The following is a 22,034-nucleotide window of genomic DNA, read 5'->3' on the forward strand; positions in this document are numbered from 1 at the left end:
TAGCATTGGCTGATCAGAGTTCTGTTTGATTCTATCACTCCCACAGCTTCTTTTACTAACAACTCTTTTACTGAGACGGGCACAATCATCTCTGATCGTGGAATGGTTATCTCATTCACCAATTGAACAGCATATATTTCATCCAGTTGATTATCTCCTAGTGGCACAACTGTTGTCCCACTTTGAAGTGACAGGGTCTTCAATTCAAAATTTGCGACCGCTTTTTGTGTTTGTAAAAAGTCCATACCTAATAATAGTGAGTGAGTTGTTCTTTCTAAAACAAGGAAATCTTGGTGCAATGTTAAACGTTCTATTAGTATTGGTAGATTAATTTTTCCCATTACCTTAATAAAGTCACCACCAACACCTGATACATGTCTTGTCTCTGTCTCTTGTATTGAGCTTAATTTGGTAATATATCACAGAAATATTTGCCCCACTATCTACTAAGCCTTTTATGATCTTTCTCTTTATTATGACATTAATTAAGTAATTTTTAAATGGTTTATCTTCTTCTGGGGATAATTTTGCAACTCCTTGACCTGCATACTTATTGTTTAATAAGGGTTGTTTATAATTAGGATTTGGTTTTTTTTTGACTTAAAGTAATTCAATTTTTTTGTAGCACAAATTTGATACTGACTGTCATATTGGGTATCTAAGGTGTTATATATAACTGATCACACTTACCTTGGTGTACACTTCTACTTCTTCTTCTTATTATTATTCATCTTCTATAGCGCTTCATTATATCTGGTGATATTTCTACATCACAGTTTGTAATAATATTTAAACAAGTGTGTTTTTAACAAAAGTTGAAGTTGCTCTAATTAAGCTTGGTAGCTTATTCCACATATGGGCACCATTTATAGGGAAAAGATAATTTTCCTCTGAGTCTCTTGTAAGCAGACACAGATAGTAAAGTAGTATATGTGGACAAACGAAGATTCAGTCTTTCCTGTTTGTAGAATGTGAATAATTGTTTCATGTAGGAGGGAGCAGTATCCGAAAACAAAGCTTTATACACATTTGATAGCACTTTAAAGTTGATCCGGGCTTTCACAGGCAGCCAATGAAGACTTTTAAGAGTTTCTGTTACATGATCTCTAGAAGATGACTTGGCAACTAGTCGAACACAGTTATTTTGTACAACTTGGAGACGGTTGAGGGAGAAATCTGGAATGCCAGCCAGGAGTCCATTTCCATAGTCCAACTGATATATGACCAGTGCTAATACAACTCTAGCACATGAATTTTTAGTAAGATACCTCCTGATTCTGGATATTGGCTTTAATCTCATGTACATTTTACACATAGTATTGTTAACCTGTGGGATGAGAGACATTATCTTGTCCATAATGAAACCAAGATTTCGTGCTTTACATAATGGTGAAATTTCGGTATCGCCGATGTTTAGCTTTGGTGAAAAGTTGAAACTGTTCAGTTTTGATCTTGGTAATATCTTCAGGAATTCTGTCTTCTCATCGTTCAGCTTTAATTTGTTTTGATTCATCCATGTCCGAAGATCACTGATACAGGATTCTAGCTTCTTTAGGGCACTGTGTATTGACATCTGGTCAGAAGGAATGAATGTGTTATACAATTGCATATCATCGGGAAAACCATGATAGCTGATACCATGTCTATGAATAATTTTACCAAGTGGAAGTACATACAGTAAGAAAAGAAGTGGACCTAGTACCGATCCCTGTGGGACTCCAGTGGACAGCGGTTTAGATAAAGAGTTGCCGCTATGAATATGAATACATTGGCTTCTGTCAGTTAGATTTAAGACTTCAACCAATCCAGCGTCGATCCTTTGATTCCCACAGATAACTGCAGTCGATTGAACAGAATGCTATGGTCGATGGTTTTAAATGCTGCACTTAGATCTAGAAGTATAAAGTTGATGCCAAGGTTGCTGTCCAGTGCTGCATCAATATCAGCTTTTACCTTCAAGAGTGGTGTTTCTGTGCTGTGACCTTCTTTATAAGCAGACTGCAGTGGTTCATGAAGATCATTTGCTTTCAGATAATTAGTGATTTGTCTCGCTATCACCCTTTCAAGTACCTTTCCAATAATATCAAGATTTGAAACAGGGCGATCGTTCTTGAGGATCTCACAATCAAGTGATTGTTTCTTCAGAAGTGGAATCACAAGGGCAGTCTTTAATGAAGTCGGCACACAGCTTTTGACAATTGAAGAATTTATGATAGCAGGAAGGAGCGCATCCAATACTGGTTTGGACTTCAGAAGCCATGTTGGAAGGTGATCTAGGCTACAGGAAGTTGACTTGCTCTTACGAATGATGGACCGGACATGTTCTTCTGTAACTGGGGCAAACTCAAACAAACGGCTTGGTACATGATGTTCTTCAAACGCATTTAACCCACTGCTAGTATTGTCAAGAGTACGTCTGATATCACTGACTTTGTCATGGAAGAAGTCACAGAAACGTTCAGCTAGCACAACATCTGAATTAGACTTTGGTAATTTCTTTTGATTTTCAGAGATAAGTTTATCGATAACATTAAAAAGATCTGTTGCAGAGAGTTTGTTTTTATAAAAAGTTGTCTTAGCATCCGAGATCAATTTTATTACCTTCTTGGACTGTGATTGGAACAGTTGTTTATCAACTTCAATACCTGTTTTTACACATTTTCTTTCTGCTTTTCATCTGAGAATTCTTTCAGAGTGAATGACATCAGTATACCAGGGATTTGGATGGTTACCTTTACTTTAGCGGGATTTTACAGGAGCAAATACGTCAACGTCGATATCTTTCAGTTTTCTACTCATGATTTCTTTCTCCACAGACGATGCGCTTTCAAGGTTTATGTCACATACTATTGGGTAGTGATCTGACAATAAATCTGTAGTTACTTCAAGAGTATTAATTGGCTGTTACGTTCAGAGATAACAAAGTCAAGAATATTTCCACGTTTGTGTGATATAGTCTTCACATGTTGATATAAACTATAAGAATCTAGGATGTTTTGGAATTTGGAAACAGTAAAATCGTTTACATTATCAAAGTGTAAGTTGAAATCTCCAATAATAAGCAGACTTGTGTTAAGGAGAATGAGCTCGGAAATCATAGTCTCAAGGTCTTTCAGAAAATCCTGATTACTTGATTTGTTTTTCTTTGATGGTGGAGGATGATATAATATCACAAGCCGAAGTCTATTGTTGAGAAATAATTGTACAAATTCAAAGGAATGAAAGCATGTGTTGACTCGTTCTCTTATGCATTCGAATGTATGCCTGATAAGAAGACCAACGCCTCCACCTCGTGTCTGTCTGGGTAGATTTATAAAATCAGAATCATCACCACTTTTCAGAGGTTTTTCCCCATGAAAGTGTCAATTATTATTTGATTTTCAATTTCTTTTTACCATTTTAGGCCTAATGCCACTTTTGACTAGGTCAAATTAGTTTAACATTTTCACTGTCACTGGAAATGGCGTCATGTTGGCAGAAACTGTATTTTTAGCCTTCAGAACAAATATTTTATTCAAATGACTCGTATTTGTTATTTGTTTAAAATGTTATTTGTTTAAAATTATGAAATTTGATTCCAATCAACATATAAAATGAACCCATATAGATATCACAAAATGGTTTCTGTCTTGTTCCGTCACGCAGAAATAGACGATTTTCTACAAGTCAGTTTTCAAGGTCAATAAAAATGTCAATTATTATTTTATTTCCATAAAAATTTTGTGATGCCATTTATGATTTCATGAAACTATTTTAACATTTTCATTATCACCAGAAGTAATGTCATTTTGTCAATCTGTATTTTTAGCCTACAAGGCAAATATTTTTTTGAAGTGAGTGATATTCATTATGATATTTGATTCCAATGGACGAATAGATTGAATAAATACGATCATTAGATATCAAAATATAGTCTTTAACATCTTCCCTTACCGAGAAATAATAAATTTTGTCAAGATCACTTTTTAAGCATTTTCACATTTTAATAAGGCTTTATAAAGGGTTAATTCTTTTCAACGTCTTTTCAGAAGCAAACATTGAATTTTACAAATTTAATATGGATGACCCTACTAAATAAAGGCGGATAAAATGTTGAGCTCATTTTTTTTTATTTCGATTTCGTATTTCTGCCATTTCAATTTAATGGTGAAAAAAGGTGTAAAATTTAGCTATTTACAAATCTATTTGGCATCTTCATATTTTTAAATATTTCCTCACAACTTTCATAAACCTGTATCACTAATGCATACAAAGACAATCTATGTAAAAATTAGTTTGCAATATGAACAGTTGCTGAGAAATAAACAATTTTGCATGAGTCACTTTTCATGTTATTTTGCCTGTAAAATAGTCAGTTATTATTGGATTTTCATAAAAGTGACACCCTTTGGTGTATAAAACAAATATGCGTTATATCAAATTGATTACAATTTAAAACAAATGTTTTCTTGAAATGAGTGTTATTCATTATTTGTTTTAAATTATGATATTTGAATCCAATCAACATATATTCATTATTTTTTTTAAATTATGATATTTGAATCCAATCAACATATCGAATGAATCAATACGATGATATAGATATCAAACCATTGTTTCCAACATCCAATATCCAATTTTGTCAGTGTCACTTTTTAAGATTTTTTGCATTTTGATAAGGTTTTATTAGGGTTAATTCTATCAGATTTTTAATAAATTTTAAGTCATGCAAAGGACAATCGAAATGGTTATTTCAGTAATCCAATTTAAATATTTTGTGGACGTCATCTCTTTGAGGTTTTGTTAGCTGCATTCCTTTTTTGCCATATATAACAAATGGTAACAAATCTAGAAGCACTTGTGAAATAACGTTATTAAACTATGTTAAATAATTCAGCGATTACGGTAAGTGACATCAGTTCAAGGGTAACGTGGCACCTATGAGACTCGTCGTCGAGTTACACTTAAATTTATAATTAATACGAAGACTGATGGCTAAAAAATTAAACAAAAAGATCTGTTTGTCAATGCAGTTTGATTAGAATATAACCAATTTAATGTGTGCATTTTGTTTTGTTCAAATGCAAGTAACAAGTTTTATTGTGGCATCAGTAGTTAAATTAGGTCTGATTTTATTGATATTTCTAAGATTAAAATAGCATTGGCATGCATTAGTCATGTGACATTAAGTACTTAAATAGTTGTCAAACATCATTACACCGAAATTACAAGAAGACTTTACAGGAGAAACAGAATGTGAATTAATGCATATATTTTAATTTAATTATGTTAGTGATTTTAGGCAATGAGTGTTTCCAACCAATTATTATGAATTGTGTTTTGTCAGTGTAGTTAGTTGAATTTAACAAGCAGTTCTTTGTATTTAACGGGCTGTCTTTTTTGAAGATCAGATTCATCTGATTACCAATTTGTTTGGGACCTTAATACAACTTAGTTCTACAAACCTTTTTTGACACATCGACAATGCAAAGTGAATGGCGCTCAGATGGAGGAGGATGATTAGTGGACCTATATATATATCTCACATATTTGGGTGCAATAGATCACAGGGATGTTTGAAAATAGAATGACGGAAAATTAGGCCAGTTTTGTGGTGTGTAAATTGGCTGATGGGTTCCCAGTATATTCAGTCAATTTTTAAGACAATCGGTCCCAACCAGCATATATTAGCGAAGTAGAACCCGTGGTTTAAACAGTAATACAATAGAAAGAGTAAGAACCATATAATTAACATGTAATGTATGCCAGATAGAAACCGGTTCAGAGAGTTACACACAACCTCTTTATCAGAATGTCAAATCATACACTGGCTGTTTTAAGACAATAATTATAGTGTTTTAGAAAATATCAAAATGAAAACAATAAGATTGTTTAATACAGTAACACTGTTTAAAACAATATGTTTTGAAACAATTTTAGAATAAAGACATTGAATTGAAGACAATCCCACAATCAACACCGCAAATGTTACAGCAACTTCTTTTCCAGGTGATAACATAATATCACTCAAAAATACAATCCAAACAGTAACAGTTTTTCACAAACTAACACAAGTAACAATATTTGAAACTGTAACACAATTTAGAGAGTAACAAAGTGTAAAACAGTAACACAATCCATAGAGCTAACAGTAACACAATCCAGACAGTAACTATGTTTCAAGCAGTAGGCTTAACATTATCTAGACAATAATAGATATAGACGATATAATCATTTGTCGTCAAAGAGTAACATACCCCAAACAGTAACACAATCCAAACAATAACAATGATCCAGACAGTAACAATTCTAAAAATCATTAGTTTTAGGTAGTATCGTATTCTCAATAAATTCATGGCTAGCATTCTGCATTGTTGAATTGGAGATGACTTAAAACAAATATTGAAATGGACTGTTACATTGGAGAATATGTAAAATGTTTGTCTGGAAGGATAGTTTCTGGTTTTCTCTATGAATTAATGGAAGTGATTAGGGTCTCCACGAATGACACTATATTATAATGGATTACATAGTGTAGCCAGTTTACCGTTTGTTGTCATATTTTCCAGGGGTTTATGATATAGATCATACATTAAAATCTTTTCAATGTGTGGAAGGTAAAGGCAAAAAGAAACGCTCCAAATCAGATCATACTGACAAAGATGGAGGCAAGAAATCCAAAAATAAAGGTATTTTATAAAAATTGTAGAATAGACATGGGTTGTGGGTTCTTTTGTGTGTTAAAAAGCAGCAAGGATTTTGTATAATAAAAAGGAACCACAAACAGCTAGCGATGAAGATCACATATTTCTCGAAGATTAATAGTTTTATTTTGATCATGAGTTTGTATATGAAAACTATAAATACTGTGCTTTTTATATCTTGATTCTATCAGATGTATATCTAGGCCTTGATACATCTCTCATTCTATGTTTGTTACGTGGTTAAATTTATTTTATACTATGTTTCTTTTGCATGACTAGATACCTGGATAATCTTATACAATTACGGTACATATATTTGGTTTGCACGAAGGCACATTCATCTTTCAGAGGAACATCTGTGTAATTCTGAATTTAATTTGATTTTTAATTGATTGAGAACAAATATTACTTCAAGTATTTTTATTTTTAAAGTTCCACCAGAGCTAGTTTTACCAAATGAGGTTCCTGATGATAAGACTCAACACAGTGCAGGAAGTAAAGAACCTGGATCAGCAGGTCACGAGACCAAGTTTAGTTCCTTCGATTTCCTCGCGTTATGCAGCACTCCAACTTGGTTGGGGCCAGAACGTCGAAGATCTCGAAGGAGATCTAGGTCACCTGGGCCAACTTCCCCGGCGCCACATGCTGTAAGTAATATCTCTTTGTTTTCAATCATACTTTATTAAATTGCTTGGCTTAGGTGGTGGTCATTACTAGAAGTACCTGGAAATATATTGATATATATGATGGCACCAATGTTTATTGATCTATATTCCCATCCAATAGTTTTCACTTAACCATTTTTTTTATGATATACATAAATAGTCTGAACATGTATGGATATGGTTTTAAAGCTAATGGAATTTTATAATTATTTGAGAGCATGAATATGATTAATTCCCAGTAGCCACAAACATATTCAAATTAATATCATGACAAACTAGCAAGCTGATAAGATAAATATTTCCACAAAGTTTAGATCGACTTTAATTTAATTGTTTAATTTATTGTGTATTGATATTATTATGTGATAGTTAACATAAAACTACCATATAAGTTTATATGAATCCCTCCTTTATTTATTTGCAATATAAGATTATAATAATTGGAAGTTACGTTAAACTAGCTCAGAGATGGGCTAATATTACTTATTATTTCCTTCTTTTACAAACTTATTGTCATTATTGTTTTTATTCAATTATGTTATTTAAACGGACAGGACCTCCTTACAAATTTGATATGAACATTCAGTTAACTCTTTGTTATATTCAACTTCAAATTTAACATAAATAAACTTTTCCTGAGTAACTGAATTTTTATACGCCAACATTTTCATATGGACGTAGTATGAAGTCGCCCCAGCCCATCCGGGCAGAGTTTGTCCGTCCACAATTTGTTTGTGGACACTTTACAGGTCACAATTTTTATCCGATTTTGACGAAACTTGAAATATAGGTCTATCTCCCACAGATCTCAGGTTCTTTTGATATTGGCATATATAGGACCATCACTTCATGAATTATGGCCCCTGATTGTATGAAAAATCACGTTTTTAGCTTGTGGACACTCTAGAAGTCACAATTGTCATCTGATTTGGATGGAACTTGATATGCATGTTTGTAACCCAAAGAACTTAGTTCCTTGCGATATTCGCGCATATTGGATGATAACTTCCTGAATGGATAGTACGTAAAATCGCATTTTTAGTTTATGGTTCCTCTAGTGGTCACAATTTTTATCCAATTTTTAAAAACGTTTGAATATATCACCGTTACACCCAAATGATGGTTGAGTTCGAATTTCATGAAAATCAAACCAAAACAGCCCGGACAACATGGTCACCCCTTGTACGCAAATATTGTAAAAAATTGGTACATCAAGGTTGTGGACCCTCTAGAGGTAACAATTTTGATCCAATTTTGATGAAACTTGAAATGTATGTTTATCACCCAAAGGTCGTGGTTCCTCTCGATATTCATGCATATCAGACTTTAACGTCCTGAATTATGGCCCTTGATTGTACGAAAAATCGTGTTTTTAGCTTGTGGATTCTATAGAGTTCACAATTTTTAATGGATTTTAAAAACTGTTTAAATATATCACCATTCCACCACAATGAAGTTTGAATTCGAATTTTGGGAAAATCGAAATTAAACTACCTGACAAATTGGCCGCTCTTTGTACCAGATTGTGTAAAAGTATGTAATACGAAGTTTGTGGACCTTCTAGAGGTCACAATTTTTATCCGATTTTAATGAAACTTTAAATATATCTTTATATCTCAAAGATTCGGTCCCTTTCGATATTTGCGCATTTCAGACCATACTTCTCTGGATTATGGCCCCTGATTGTACGAAAAAAACGCTTGTGGGGCGTATCTTGCCTGGCAACCGCTGGTATTCATATTAGGAGATTATCCTATTCGGTGATTGAAATTACATGTAATCAGATTAATAATATGAATAAAGGAGGTCCTTAATTTTAAAAGAAATGTGTTAAATATGAAACTTAAGTTAAATGCATTGATTGTTTAACAGCTTGGCTCTATGAGGGGTAAACGAAGGGTAGGGAGAATTTGTTGTTTTCTGTTACTGAACGCTGTCTTGTAATCTGCTACATTTATCTCTTTATTTTGCTTTCAAAATGTAATCCTGCCTAATTCTTCTAATCTCTCTCTCTCTCTCATTTACTTATTTATTACTAAAATATGTCTCCTCACAATAACTTGTCTTCTATCCAGTTTACAAACATTTATGTGTAGCCTACCATTTCCATAACTACATGTAACAATGTTATAGATTTGTCAAAATTTAGGGACATACTGTTGAGATATCTGTTAATTTTTGTGTTTGTCTAGTCAAATCAAAAGTATTTCTTAGTCTTTCGCATGAAATGGAAACAAAAAATTTCATACTAGTATATACAGAAATGAAAAAAAGGAGCATGGAACATTTTATTAAAGAAATGGCATGAATGCTATGCAAAATTCATAAATGTTTCTAACCAAAGCATGAGGGAAACCAACCATTGTGCCAGTTTATTTTAATTAGAAAAAAGTGTCTCTTGGAGAATTGCATTTAAATGATATTTTCTATGATGTATTTTTTGTATTCGGGTCCATTTAATTGAATATATTTTTAAAACTACTTTTCATTAAAATAATTATTTCCACATTTTGATATTGATTTAAGGTTGCAATAACATCACATTTTATTATAAAATATATGCATCTTTTGGTTTGGTTAAAATTGCTATTATGTGGCCATAGCAATGTTGGCAGTTACCCCCCACCATCCCCTTACAGAACAATCACTCCAAACTTTCCAGTAATAACCTCTACTATAAATTGTAATTACTTCATTTGACAATAACTTGTAAGTTATGTTATGATCTACATGTATATCTGGCTTCTATTTCTTGATGTAGTTTACATGTAGATATATGTTCTCCACATCATAGTACAAACTTCCTGTATAAATATATGATGAATATTAAACATATTAACTTGTAAGTAGTTGATGTATTTTACATTATATATATATATTATATATATATATATTTGGATAAAATTGGATATATATATATATATATATATATATATATATATACACATACACTCTTAGTAATGTATCTCCAATAACAAACATGTTTTTACTAATGAATAACATTTTTGTAGGATGCAATTATTTTACTTTTATCAGTTTAAAAATAAGTTGTGAATTGTGTGGGTGTATATTGGAAAATATGTCATTTCCTAGAATGTATAGGAATCTTTTAGGATTTTTGAGTATATTCTGTGTTATTCTCTCTAATTTGGTCTGAAATTAAAATTGTTGGCCATCCTGAACCAAATTATTACTTGATAATTAACACTTTGAAATTACAGAATGAAATTGTAAGCACAACCAAAATTGAGATTTTATTTGATCTTCCTTGCAGTAGAATAAGGACTACCTAAGTCCAATTTGGCAATTTTAAAAAGATACAGGTTAGAGAGGATGGCCATGGTTCATAGACACTTTCCTTTTAATTACCAGGAGTCGTCTACACATATTATAAACATTTTTGATGTAACTACATGTGATTCCAACATAAAATGTGCTCAAGAATTTTTTGTCAATGAATTAATCTACTGAGATGGATAGTGATGGCTTATGAGGACTGAAAGTATTAACAAACACATGAAAACTCATCAATAGATGTTCTGCTTTATACAAGTTATTTAATTTGATTTGTATAAAGCCCAGTTAAAAACAATCAAACAATTTTAACTTTAAATAACAGTCAAAGAACTACAAATAAGCATTGAAGGATATCTTTTTAAAGCTTACATCAGTTTATCAGTATTGCAGAATTAGTTTTTTAATATTACTTTTAATATATTCTATTTTAATTGCAGGATGCTCCTAGATATTGTCTAGCTCCATTGCCCCTGACAGACAGCCAGGGAAAGATTGACAGTCCACATGGAAAGGGAAATCTCCTCTCTCCAGATGCTGCCTATTCTGCCAAGAACTCAGTGCCTCAAACTCAAAATTCTCCAAGCTTACGAAGAGCCTCCTCTTTGCGATATTCCAAACGTCGTAATCGTTCTGGAAGTATTGGAAGTAAGCGTAAAACTTTTGGACGTTCAAGTTCCGTTGATGTCCCTTGTGCTAAAGTGGAATCTGTGGACAAAGTGTTTCCAGTTCCAACACCAAAAAGTCCAGTTCAAAGACCAGCTAACTTAGTTCTCCAGGAATGTTATCCAAATAAATTAAAGGAAGGAAAAGTTACTAGTGGCACAAATGGACCATTAACTAGTGTTGAGGTACATTTTACAGACAGTTTAAATCCTTGCTCATCTACTGATCTCCCTAAAGCTCCCTCTCTCCAAACTCGCTTAGATTTACCTACCTTAGAATCAAGTCAAGTTATGCAAAAGCACCTCCCAAACTTGACAAAAAATAACCCTGAAATTAAAGATAATCTATGTGTTGTGCGGCCAAAAGACATTACGGAGCATTCAAGGAAAAAATTGCCTCCTAAAAAACCGCCTCGTAATTTTTTAACAGTGAGTGATGCGTATCGTAATGATGATGATATTGATGATGATGCTGCTATGCAAATAAGTGGTTACAGTTTGTCTCAAGATACAGATGGGGACTTTTGTCGATCTAGCCCAGAACGAACAGATTTAGTTCGAGACATCGAACAAGAACTCAGTGACTTGCGTTTGTTAGAAATGGAAGAATGTGAGGATCGTGTTGATAGCATGGTGGAACTTCTCAGTGACAAGCGATCACAACATTCAGGGAAAGAAAACTATAATGCTCATGTGAAGATAGCTGATTTGTGTTTTAATATTCATCCAAAAGGATGTACCAATATGGATAAAAAGCAAACTGTTGCTGCATGTAGTGAATCAAATACTGATGAAATTGAAACACTGCACAGTGAATCGTCAAACTTTCCAAATCAGGTTGATAGCTCAAATAGTTCTCAAGTTCGGCTGCCAGCCTCAAAGCTCAAAACCCCAACTACACCGACATGGAAGTTACTCAAAACTCCCTTAGCTCGAATTGAGAGTTTCCATAGTGATGAATTTGATTTTTTTAGCTCAGATATAGCAGACAAGGGAGATAATCTATCAATTTCTCCAAATACACCAACAGTCCCTTGTTTTTCTTATAAACTGAACTTGGGAAAGAAAAAGCCTCCCAAATTAAAATGCAAGGAAAGTGATAACGGTAAAAATAAATGTTTGGCGAATCATACAGCCCTGAAAAGTCAAGACATGACTGTATGGTAAGGTCTAAATTTCTTATTATTCATGTTTTTTTTTCATTCATTCGTTAACCCTAAATTATAAAACTACATGTAATGCTCAAGCATGGGTTTTGTGCACCTTTTATAATGCATGTACATGGTCCTGATGCATACAATATTATGTTGGCTAGTAGTAGTAGAGACCTTAAGAGTCGTTCCATGAGAGAACCATGCAAAATCGTGCAGAATCGGTAAGATGGGGGGTCAGCAGACCGAGTTTATCTCGGGGGGGGATTTTATGAACTACCCCTGACTACTTCAAAGCCAGAAGGGCCGATCTCAAAATTTCACCGTTATTGAGAAATAGCCTCTGGGTGATCTTTGGCCAATTTTGCCATTTTTAGTCAATTTTCAGCCACCTATTGTGACGAGTCTAGGGTTTGGATAAAAAAAGTGGTTATTGGTGATGTTAGTTGAGGTCTTCTTGTGCCCCAGTGTGAAGACCATGATATCGCATCTATTCTCTGGGAGTATTGATCAGCAAAATTGTAACATATGGCGAATAAAACAGAAAATATACACCTGCAAAGATTAGCTCTATTTTCTATGATGCGGGGGTAGGTCAAAATATCGAAATGGTTTTATGCACAGCTCGACACCCTCTATCTATATAAGAAATAAAATGTCTATCACCTCTCTTCAATACGAAATCATAAGTCAAAGTTGGTGAATTTTCCCTATTGTAAATCTCTCATTCTCTATGAAATGGCCAACTACTTTCATTCAGGGTAACATGGTAAGCCAGCTCTCTCCATTTCTTCACCAAATCATTCGCTCGTGTTCACTGGTAGTGGCTTGAAACCTGCTTGAGTAAAACTAGTCTCTTTGATGAGACTTGGTATCCAATCCAAGATGGCCGTGCCCGAAAGTGCAGAAAATTGCGTTTTTTCCTCATTTTTGGCCATTAAATGTGGTACATATCCCAGATATGAACATACGATTGAAAAAATGTACTATGGAAATAAGGCCCACATTTAGCACATCACATAGCAGCAATAAGTGATGTGAGAACTGAACGTGAGTGGATTTCTTGATGGAGCGGCATCAAACCGAAAATTCCAAAAGGATGCATGGTACCACATTTAAGGGGAAGCCATACAAAGACCGTGCTGTGTCACTTGGAATCCGCTTATCCCTACTGGATTGGGTAAGTGAAATAAAATACTATTGACAAAAAGTGGGAAAAAATTGTGTCTTGAAATATCGATGAAAACGTTGTGTGTGTGATCGACCACAATCAAATTAGCAGAAAAGAGTTGTGCGGTGATACAGCTACGGGTAGTGGAACTGGCATGCTGCCTCTTCCTCCTGTAACAGCTACGCCAGTGACAGTAATGACTTAGAACTACCAACTACAGGTGTAGAGCAGGTAATGATGACGTAGTACCAGTAGATTGATGATGGCTGTAAGCGGCACTACCAGTAGCTGCAGATGATGTAGCAGTTGGAGGAATGTCATCAGTTTCCACAATAACCTAAAACAACCTAACCACATAAAATAATTGACTAAACTTCTTTTCTAAGTATTTGCAGGTGCCGCCGTTACCAGCCAGTCCATCATTCGGAGACTCTATACAAGAAAATTTTCAATGGCCCATATACGTTGGGGTTGGTATCAAGAATATTTTGAGAGGAAACCCCTGATAGAAATGTCCTTCATATACAAATTTGGTTTTAAAAGGCCTGGCAAGATCCATTTTGGGCTCTGAAAATGATCCTATGATGAAGTTGAATTTTTTACCCTATGTCATAGGATGTAGGAAGTTGGCTCTTTTGACAGTCCATTTTCTCAATATGGACAACATTAGATTTCTGGCATATACCTACAATAGAAGAAAACATTCTAAAATTAACGAGAATTTTTAAATGCTGCCAAATCTGGCCTTTAGTAAAGGTATGACAGCTATATCAGACTCAATGCAGCTAGTTTGAGGACTTAAGCCCATCACTTAACTCTGGAGTATCACCGCAGAACTTTTTTTCTGCTAATTTGATTGTGGTCGAGCATACACACAATGTTTTCATTGATATTTCAAAGACACGATTTTTTCCCACTTTTTGTCAATAGTATTTTATTTCACTTACCCGATCCAGTAGGAATAAGCGGATTCCAAGTGACACAGCACAGTCTTTGTATGACTTCCCCTTAAATCTGGTCCATGCATCCTTTTGGAATATTCAGTTTGATGCCGCTCCGTCAAGAAATCAGCTCCTGTTGGGTTCTCACATCACTTATTGCTATGTGATGTGCTAAATGTGGGCCTTAATGTCCTTAGTACATTTTCAATTGTATGTTCATATCTGGGATATGTACCACATTTATTGGCCAAAAATGAGGAAAAAATGCAATTTTCTGCACTTTCGGGTGCGACCATCTTGGATTGGATACCAAGTCTTATCAAAGAGACTAGTTTTACTCGACCAAAAATGACCTGAAAAATGGCAAAATTGGCCAAAAATCACCCAGAGGCTATTTCTCAATAACGGTGAAATAGTTAGGGGGAGCCCATAAAATCCCCCCGAGAAGAACTTGATCTGCCGACCCCCACCTTCTCATCTTCTGCATGGTTTTCTCGTGGAATGACTCTTAAACAGTCACAGTGACTGTACCATGGATCAAAACAAACTGTGATCTTGCTCTGCTGAGCGTAGAAAGAGAAGAAACTGAAAAAAAACTGACTTTGACCACATCATAGACCAATTTGCATCAGTAAAAGCAAGGAATGTGCAATTGTAATTTTCATGTAGTGCCATAATTTATTAGTTAAAAGATTGACGAAATTGACTTGTATTTTTGAGCTGATTTTATGGTAATGTTATCTATAAAAAAAAATGGGTGTCAGATGTTTAGACGGGTGCAATTCCAGTGCTTGCCACAGACGCTGATCTCCATGCCATTTAATTATCTGTGATATGATATTTTGCTTGTAGATCATACAGTTATTTTTTAACAATATTTTATTTCTAAATGCTAATGAACTGCAGTCTAATTAAAGTTAAATCTTACCTTGATATCATTCACTTTTTTATGTATTTACATTTACACTTCAATAAGGCATAAAAACATTCTTAAGATGATTGTCTTCAATTGATCTGATCTGTTCTAATTCTAGCCAATGAACATATGACACATGACACAATTATATGGAATACAAGTTACCTAGAAGTTTATTTCTGGCGATGTTTCCATATTATTGTGTCATGTGTTATTCTCATTCAGTTTAGTGATGGTCCGATATGGCACCTATCGGTTTTACCGATATCAGATATTGACTGCGAAATATATCGGCCGATACAGATACAATTACCGATAGTGGTGGATATAAAACTATTACACGATAAAATGCTTGAATGGCATGATATTCTATGTAGATATATGTTATTGTTAGTCATAGTAGGCCCAATTTCCTATTTATTTATAACAATTATTAGGATTAGTTAAGATTCTATCTGTATAAAACCTGTACATATCCCAATATGGTTTATACTGCTAAATAAACAAAGAGATAATCATCCTGGAAACATGTGTGAAGTGAAAAGTACCGGTGTTCCATAAAATTTTGTCTAGTTAGCCTGTCAGTAATATTTTGTTAGTTTTTTTCTGCCACTTATCAGAGTGAATCGCATGTAGGTACCCAAAAACATAACCGCCTAAACCAAATATTTATCGCCCGCTCAGCCAGCAACGTAACCATAATGCTTTTGCACGCGGTGTCTTGGTAGACAGCATGGCCACATGGTGTTTGTTTATATTTTTTAGGGGTTTTAAAAAATGGGTTAGGGTTAGATATTTCACGGCTACGCCTCTGTTGTTAGTCGTGAAATGCATGGTACTATTTTACCTCGGGGATCAAACACGAACGCTGTGTTTTTGAAGTAATAAAATTGGGTCACGCTTCCTACGCAATCGCAAATACAGTCCATCTATTACAAACTTAATTATTTGCTGTATCATTAATGAATAAAGTCGCGATTATCATATTTTAAGTGTTGATTACGATATCATTTCCTAGAGTGATCGTCACCCGTATGTCAATAATAGATGTTGGAATGGTTCATGCAGTAATGAATGAAACATCAAAGTGATAGTTTCCTGAATTGGCTGTCAACAGTGGCAATCACGTGACACTCTCCCGCCATTTCTAGAACTATAGTTAAAAAAAACATCTAATGGAAACTCATTTGTTGTTAGATGATCTATATTATAAGTTATTATTTATTGATACAAATTATGTGTAAATTTTTAAAGTAGTCTAACATAACAGTACAAATCACTAAACTATTTCTAAATTTTTATCGGCATCTACTCTGAATGTCGGAATGTCTGACAGTAATCACATGCCATCAAAAGGGATATACCCCCTTTCATCTTTCATTCCAATCACGCGTAAACCATGTGATATTTTCCCGCCTTTTCCAAAACTTCTACTCCTTATGATAGTGTCCAGACAATACCAGCAGTGAACTAGATAAAACGCAGTGAAAAAAAATGCATGCCAGAAGTAATAAGATTTGGAACTATTTCACGAAGCGACATAACAGCACAAGACCCCACATACCAGCCCGGTATGCAATGAAGGACCATTGTTGACATCTTCTTTGGTTTTATTATCGAAAATCGTGATAGACAAATAACTATTGTGAGGACCATTGTTTATTTCATATAGTTAATAAATTTGTTATTAATAATCAGAAACAATTTAAATTAAAAATTCAATAGCCTAATTAGGTATTGTTCTAGTTTGTGCCGTGCGCGTGGCGTGGCTATTTATATAACGGAGACCGGTAAGGATTTTTTACTGTTTATTCTTTCCTTTTTACGTCCCTTATGGGAGTCTTGTATTACCATACGTCTGTGTGGCTATTTAGATGCACCGTGTGTCAAGCAAAATAATGATTTGTTCACAACTAGGATAATATTTTAACGGTAATTACCGAGTCGTTTTGAACAGATATCGGCAACTCAAGTATCGGCAAAATGTATCGGTCGATACCGATTTCTCCCGATAGGCCACTTATCGACCAATTACCAATGTTCAAACAGATTATCGGACCATCACTAATTCAGTTACTAAATGCTGCTTAAACAATTTATTCGTCAAAGAACATATACTTTGGTATGGACAAGAATGAGAACAGAACAGAGAATTGATAAATAAGTACGGTACTTAGGTCTTCATCTGTGTCAATCAACGAAAATTTAAAAGACTTCTTGAAGACTGGTGGCAAGTTGGGAGATTTAAACAAATTATTTGCCTCACATTTATGTTCTGATGACAAAGTTAAATTGGCTTTTTAAACCAGCTTAACAACATATTATATAATCATTTATTTTTAATTTTACTTTTTCATAATTTTTAAAATGTTATTGGGGCATATGTATAATTATTTGAATCCCTGTCTTCATTAGCCTAGTCGGAGTAGAAAAGTAAGATGTTAAACCTCATTTCAAGTCATTATTTGAATCTATTATTTAACAGCAGGTTAGAGCCAGTAGTAACAGACCCTTTACTTAGTTCAGGAAGTGAAACAGAACCCCAGGAAGATTCAAAAGATAAAATTTCATCAACAGGAAAAGTTAAAATTCATCCAATGGATTTGGGTAAGATTTAATATCATTTACATGATGCAAAACATATTTCATTTTCGGAAATTAATCATTTAGGCTTTATCATTATTAAATGTAAGTTAGATACATTTTGATATTGACAACACTTCAATTTATAAAATAATTTACATTTAGTTAGTGATTGAGGGAAAAAAGTTCAATTAAAAGCTCTCCACTTCCTCGGTTTAAATTTGATGTAAAACTCCGCTCTCCGAGCATGCAACAATCAAGCATGACATCTACATCAATAAAATATAAAAAACAGAAAGAATACATTTAGTTATTGATTAATGTGATAAAAGAAAAGTAAATAAAATAGTTCATATACACGTTTATTGATCTCATCGAAATTTGTATGTACATGCCTAACAAGCTTTATAATATGATCATGCAGCCTTTAAGGTTTTATTAATGATTGCTTGTATCACCAATGGCAGAAATAGGAGAAAGATTTTATGCAGGCTCAGTTTAGAATTTTACTTTATTTCTTCCTGAGGCTCAATTTATAATTTTACTTTATTTCTTCCTGATTTTTGTGAGGATGATATATTTTGATGAATTTGGGACTTTTCTACTTCTATACTCTTTAGTTAAACAGACATTATGTAAGAGCTAAATCTGCTTATTGCAGGTCTTTTTGGTGGCCTTAAATGTTATTTAAATTATTAATTAGACATTTATTAACATGACAAGACCATAATCAACTTTTGATGCCATCGGATGGCTCTGATTTTAAGTAGATTAGAACAGTTCTGCCATTTAATGAATTAATTTAAAAATGGAGAAGTGAGGATAAGACTCGATGTCCAGTACCGTGGTAACAATACACACAACATCTTATGAAAACTACAACCATTGCTAACTTCGCTCAAATTAAAGTCATTTGAATGAAATTCTCAATATATAGAGTTTGCATATCTATTTTTATACGCCCACATTTTCATGTGGATGTATTATGCCATCGTCCCTGTCCGTCTGTCCGTCCGTTCACAATTTGTTTGTGGACACCCTACAGGTCACAATTTTTATCCGATTTTGACGAAACTTGAAATATAAGTCTATCTCCCAAAGATCTCAGTTCCTTTTAATATTGGCATGTATCGGACCGTAACTTCATGAATTATGGCCCCTGATTGTACGAAAAAGCTCGTTTTTAGCTTGTGTACACTCTAGAAGTAACAATTTTCATCTGATTTTGATGAAACTTGAAATGTATGTTTAGAACCCAAACATCTCGATTCTTTTCGATATTTGCTGCGGATATCGGATTGTAACTATTTGCATTATGGCCCCCGATTGTACGAAAAATCGTGTTTTTCTCTTGTGGTTCCTCTATAGGTCACAATTATTATCCAATTTAAAAAAAAACGTTTGAATATATCACCGTTACACCATAATGTCGGTTGATTTCAAATTTCGTGAAAATCGGACCAAAACTACCGTACAAAATGGCCGCCACTCATACGCAAATCGTGTAAAGAAAATATGGTATATTAAGGTTGTGGACCCTCTAGAGGCCACAATTTTTGTCTAATTTTGATGAAACTTTACATTTATGTTTATATTACAAAGATCTTGGTTCCTTTCAATAATCGCGCATGTCCGTACATAGCTTCCTGAATTATGGCCCCTGACTGTTTTAGCTTGTGGACCTGCTAGTAGTCACAATTTGTATTCAATTTTAAAAACCGTTTAATTATATCACCGTTACACATCAATGAAGGTTGAGTTCGAATTTCGTAAAAATCTGACCAAAACTGCCAGACAAGATGGCCACTCCTATTACACAAATAGTGTAAAAGTATGTAATACCAAGGTTGTGGACACTCTATAGGAGTTATAATTTATATCCGATTTTAATTAAACTTGAAATGTATGTTTATGGTTCCTTTTGATATTTGCACATATCGGACCGTAACTTCCTGGATTATGGTCCCTGTTTGTACAAAAATCGCGTTTTTAGTTTGTGGACTCTTTAGAGGTTTACAATTTTTATCCAATTTCATAAAACGTTTAAATTTATCACCGTTACACCCTAATGACAGTTGAGTTCAAATTTGTGAAAAACAGACCAAAACTGCCTGACAAAATGGTGGCTACTTGTACGCAAATAGTGTAAAATTATGTCATATCAAGGTTGTGGACCCTCTAGAAGTCAAAATTGTTATCAGATTTTGATGAAACTTTAAATATATGTTTATGTCACAAAGATCTTGGTTCCTTTTGCTATTGGTGCATATCAGACCGTAACTTCCTGGATTATAGCCCCTGATTTTTAGCATGTAGGTGGATTCTCTAGAGGTCACAATTTTTTATCCGATTTTAAAAAACGTTTTAAGTATATCACCATTCCACCGTAGAGATGGTTGAATTTGAATTTCGGGAAAATCAAAACGAAACTGCGCGACAAAATGGCCACTCTTTGCACGCAAATTGTGTAAAAGTACGTAATACGAAGGTTGTGGACCCTCTAGAGGTCACAATTTTTATCCGATTTGAATGAAACTGAAAATATATGTTTATGTCCTAAAGATCTCAGTCCCTTTCGATATTTGTGCACTTCAGACCATAACTTTTTGGATTATGGCCCCTAATTGTACGAAAAATCGGTTTTGTTTTTAACTTGTTCTCTATCCATTTTTTGCAAAATGTGGCAACCGCTGGTTGAAATATTATACCGAGAACGGACAGCTCTTTATCTAAATCTTACATAATGCCACTTTAATTTTGGGGGGCATCAGATAATGTGTGTTAAACTTTTTATGCTGTGTTTTTATTTTGTCTTAGTGTCACTACTGAGAACCTATTGTACATATCCAGATTCATTCACATTTCAGTAAACAGGTCGTGCATCTCTTTTTTTAAGTGATGCAGGAGTACCTGATAACCAGAATATTTTTTTATATGGCCTAAATAATTCAGTGTAGTGCTTAAAATACACAAATAACACTTGTACATTAATGTCTATAAAAGCATATTAAAGATGCATTATGTAAGAGCTAAATCTGCCTATTACATATGGAAGACCAAACAGCTCTTTATTCAGTGATCTTAGTTCTTAATTCATAGTCCTTGATTCTTATTTGTAAATTTGTACATTAAAATTAACATCTGTATCTTAAAATCAATATTTGTTTTACAAATCAGACATTTGTCATATCAGGTTTGTTAAATGTATTTCTGTTTAATTTAATTGTATTTAATATAAAGATCAAATTTATTTTAGTAAATCAAAAAAAAACAATCTACATTTACATTTCATCATAGACATACAACAAAAAACAAATCTCGAACAACAAAACATTTCTCGAAATTCATCGAACTGGAACATTATGACAGCATGAACCGAAATCAACCTGGCATACAATAAGTCACCATACAATAAAAGAGAATCGAGCAAGCATATATATACAATAAGAAAAATTGCTTGATGACCGTGACTTTAATGAAATCATGTGCGTGTTATGTATCTGTATATATGTATATATTGGTTAATCTGATCTAGCATTAAATAAAATAAATTGTATGCCAGGTTAATTTCCACTCATGTTGTCATAATGTTCCGGTTTGATGAATTTCGAGAAATGTTTTTGGAAAAATGTTTTTAGAGAAATGTTTTGCAAGATTTGTATTTGGAGATTTGTTGTTCGAGATTTGTTTTTCGGTGTATTTCTCAGATGAAATGTAAATGGAGGCTAATATTTTGATTTTCTAAAATAAATTTTGTCTTTATATTAGAATACAATTAAGTCAAACAAAAATGCATTTTACAAATCTGATATGACAAATGTCTTTTTTAAAACAAATATTGATTTTAAGATACAATGTTAATTTTAGTGTACAAAACGAATCCTGTCAAAATACGACAACAAAAATATAGAAATAAGAATTAAGGACTATGAATTAAGGACTAATAACTAAGAATACTCAATAAA

At 33.6% G+C, this 22,034-nt stretch overlaps 1 protein-coding gene across 1 annotated transcript in view; it reads left to right on the forward strand.

The window, feature by feature from the left end:
* Positions 1-22,034, forward strand: part of LOC126819206 (uncharacterized) — a 129,261-nt gene that overhangs the window by 86,071 nt on the left and 21,156 nt on the right. The window contains exons 9-12 of the mRNA XM_050547113.2: positions 6,549-6,668; positions 7,116-7,330; positions 11,083-12,470; positions 17,972-18,093. Coding sequence (XP_050403070.1) covers positions 6,549-6,668; positions 7,116-7,330; positions 11,083-12,470; positions 17,972-18,093 — 1,845 coding nt within the window. The remainder of the gene's footprint in view (positions 1-6,548; positions 6,669-7,115; positions 7,331-11,082; positions 12,471-17,971; positions 18,094-22,034) is intronic.

This window comes from Patella vulgata, chromosome 4 (assembly GCF_932274485.2).
Source record: "Patella vulgata chromosome 4, xgPatVulg1.2, whole genome shotgun sequence".
Lineage (NCBI taxonomy): Eukaryota > Metazoa > Mollusca > Gastropoda > Patellidae > Patella > Patella vulgata.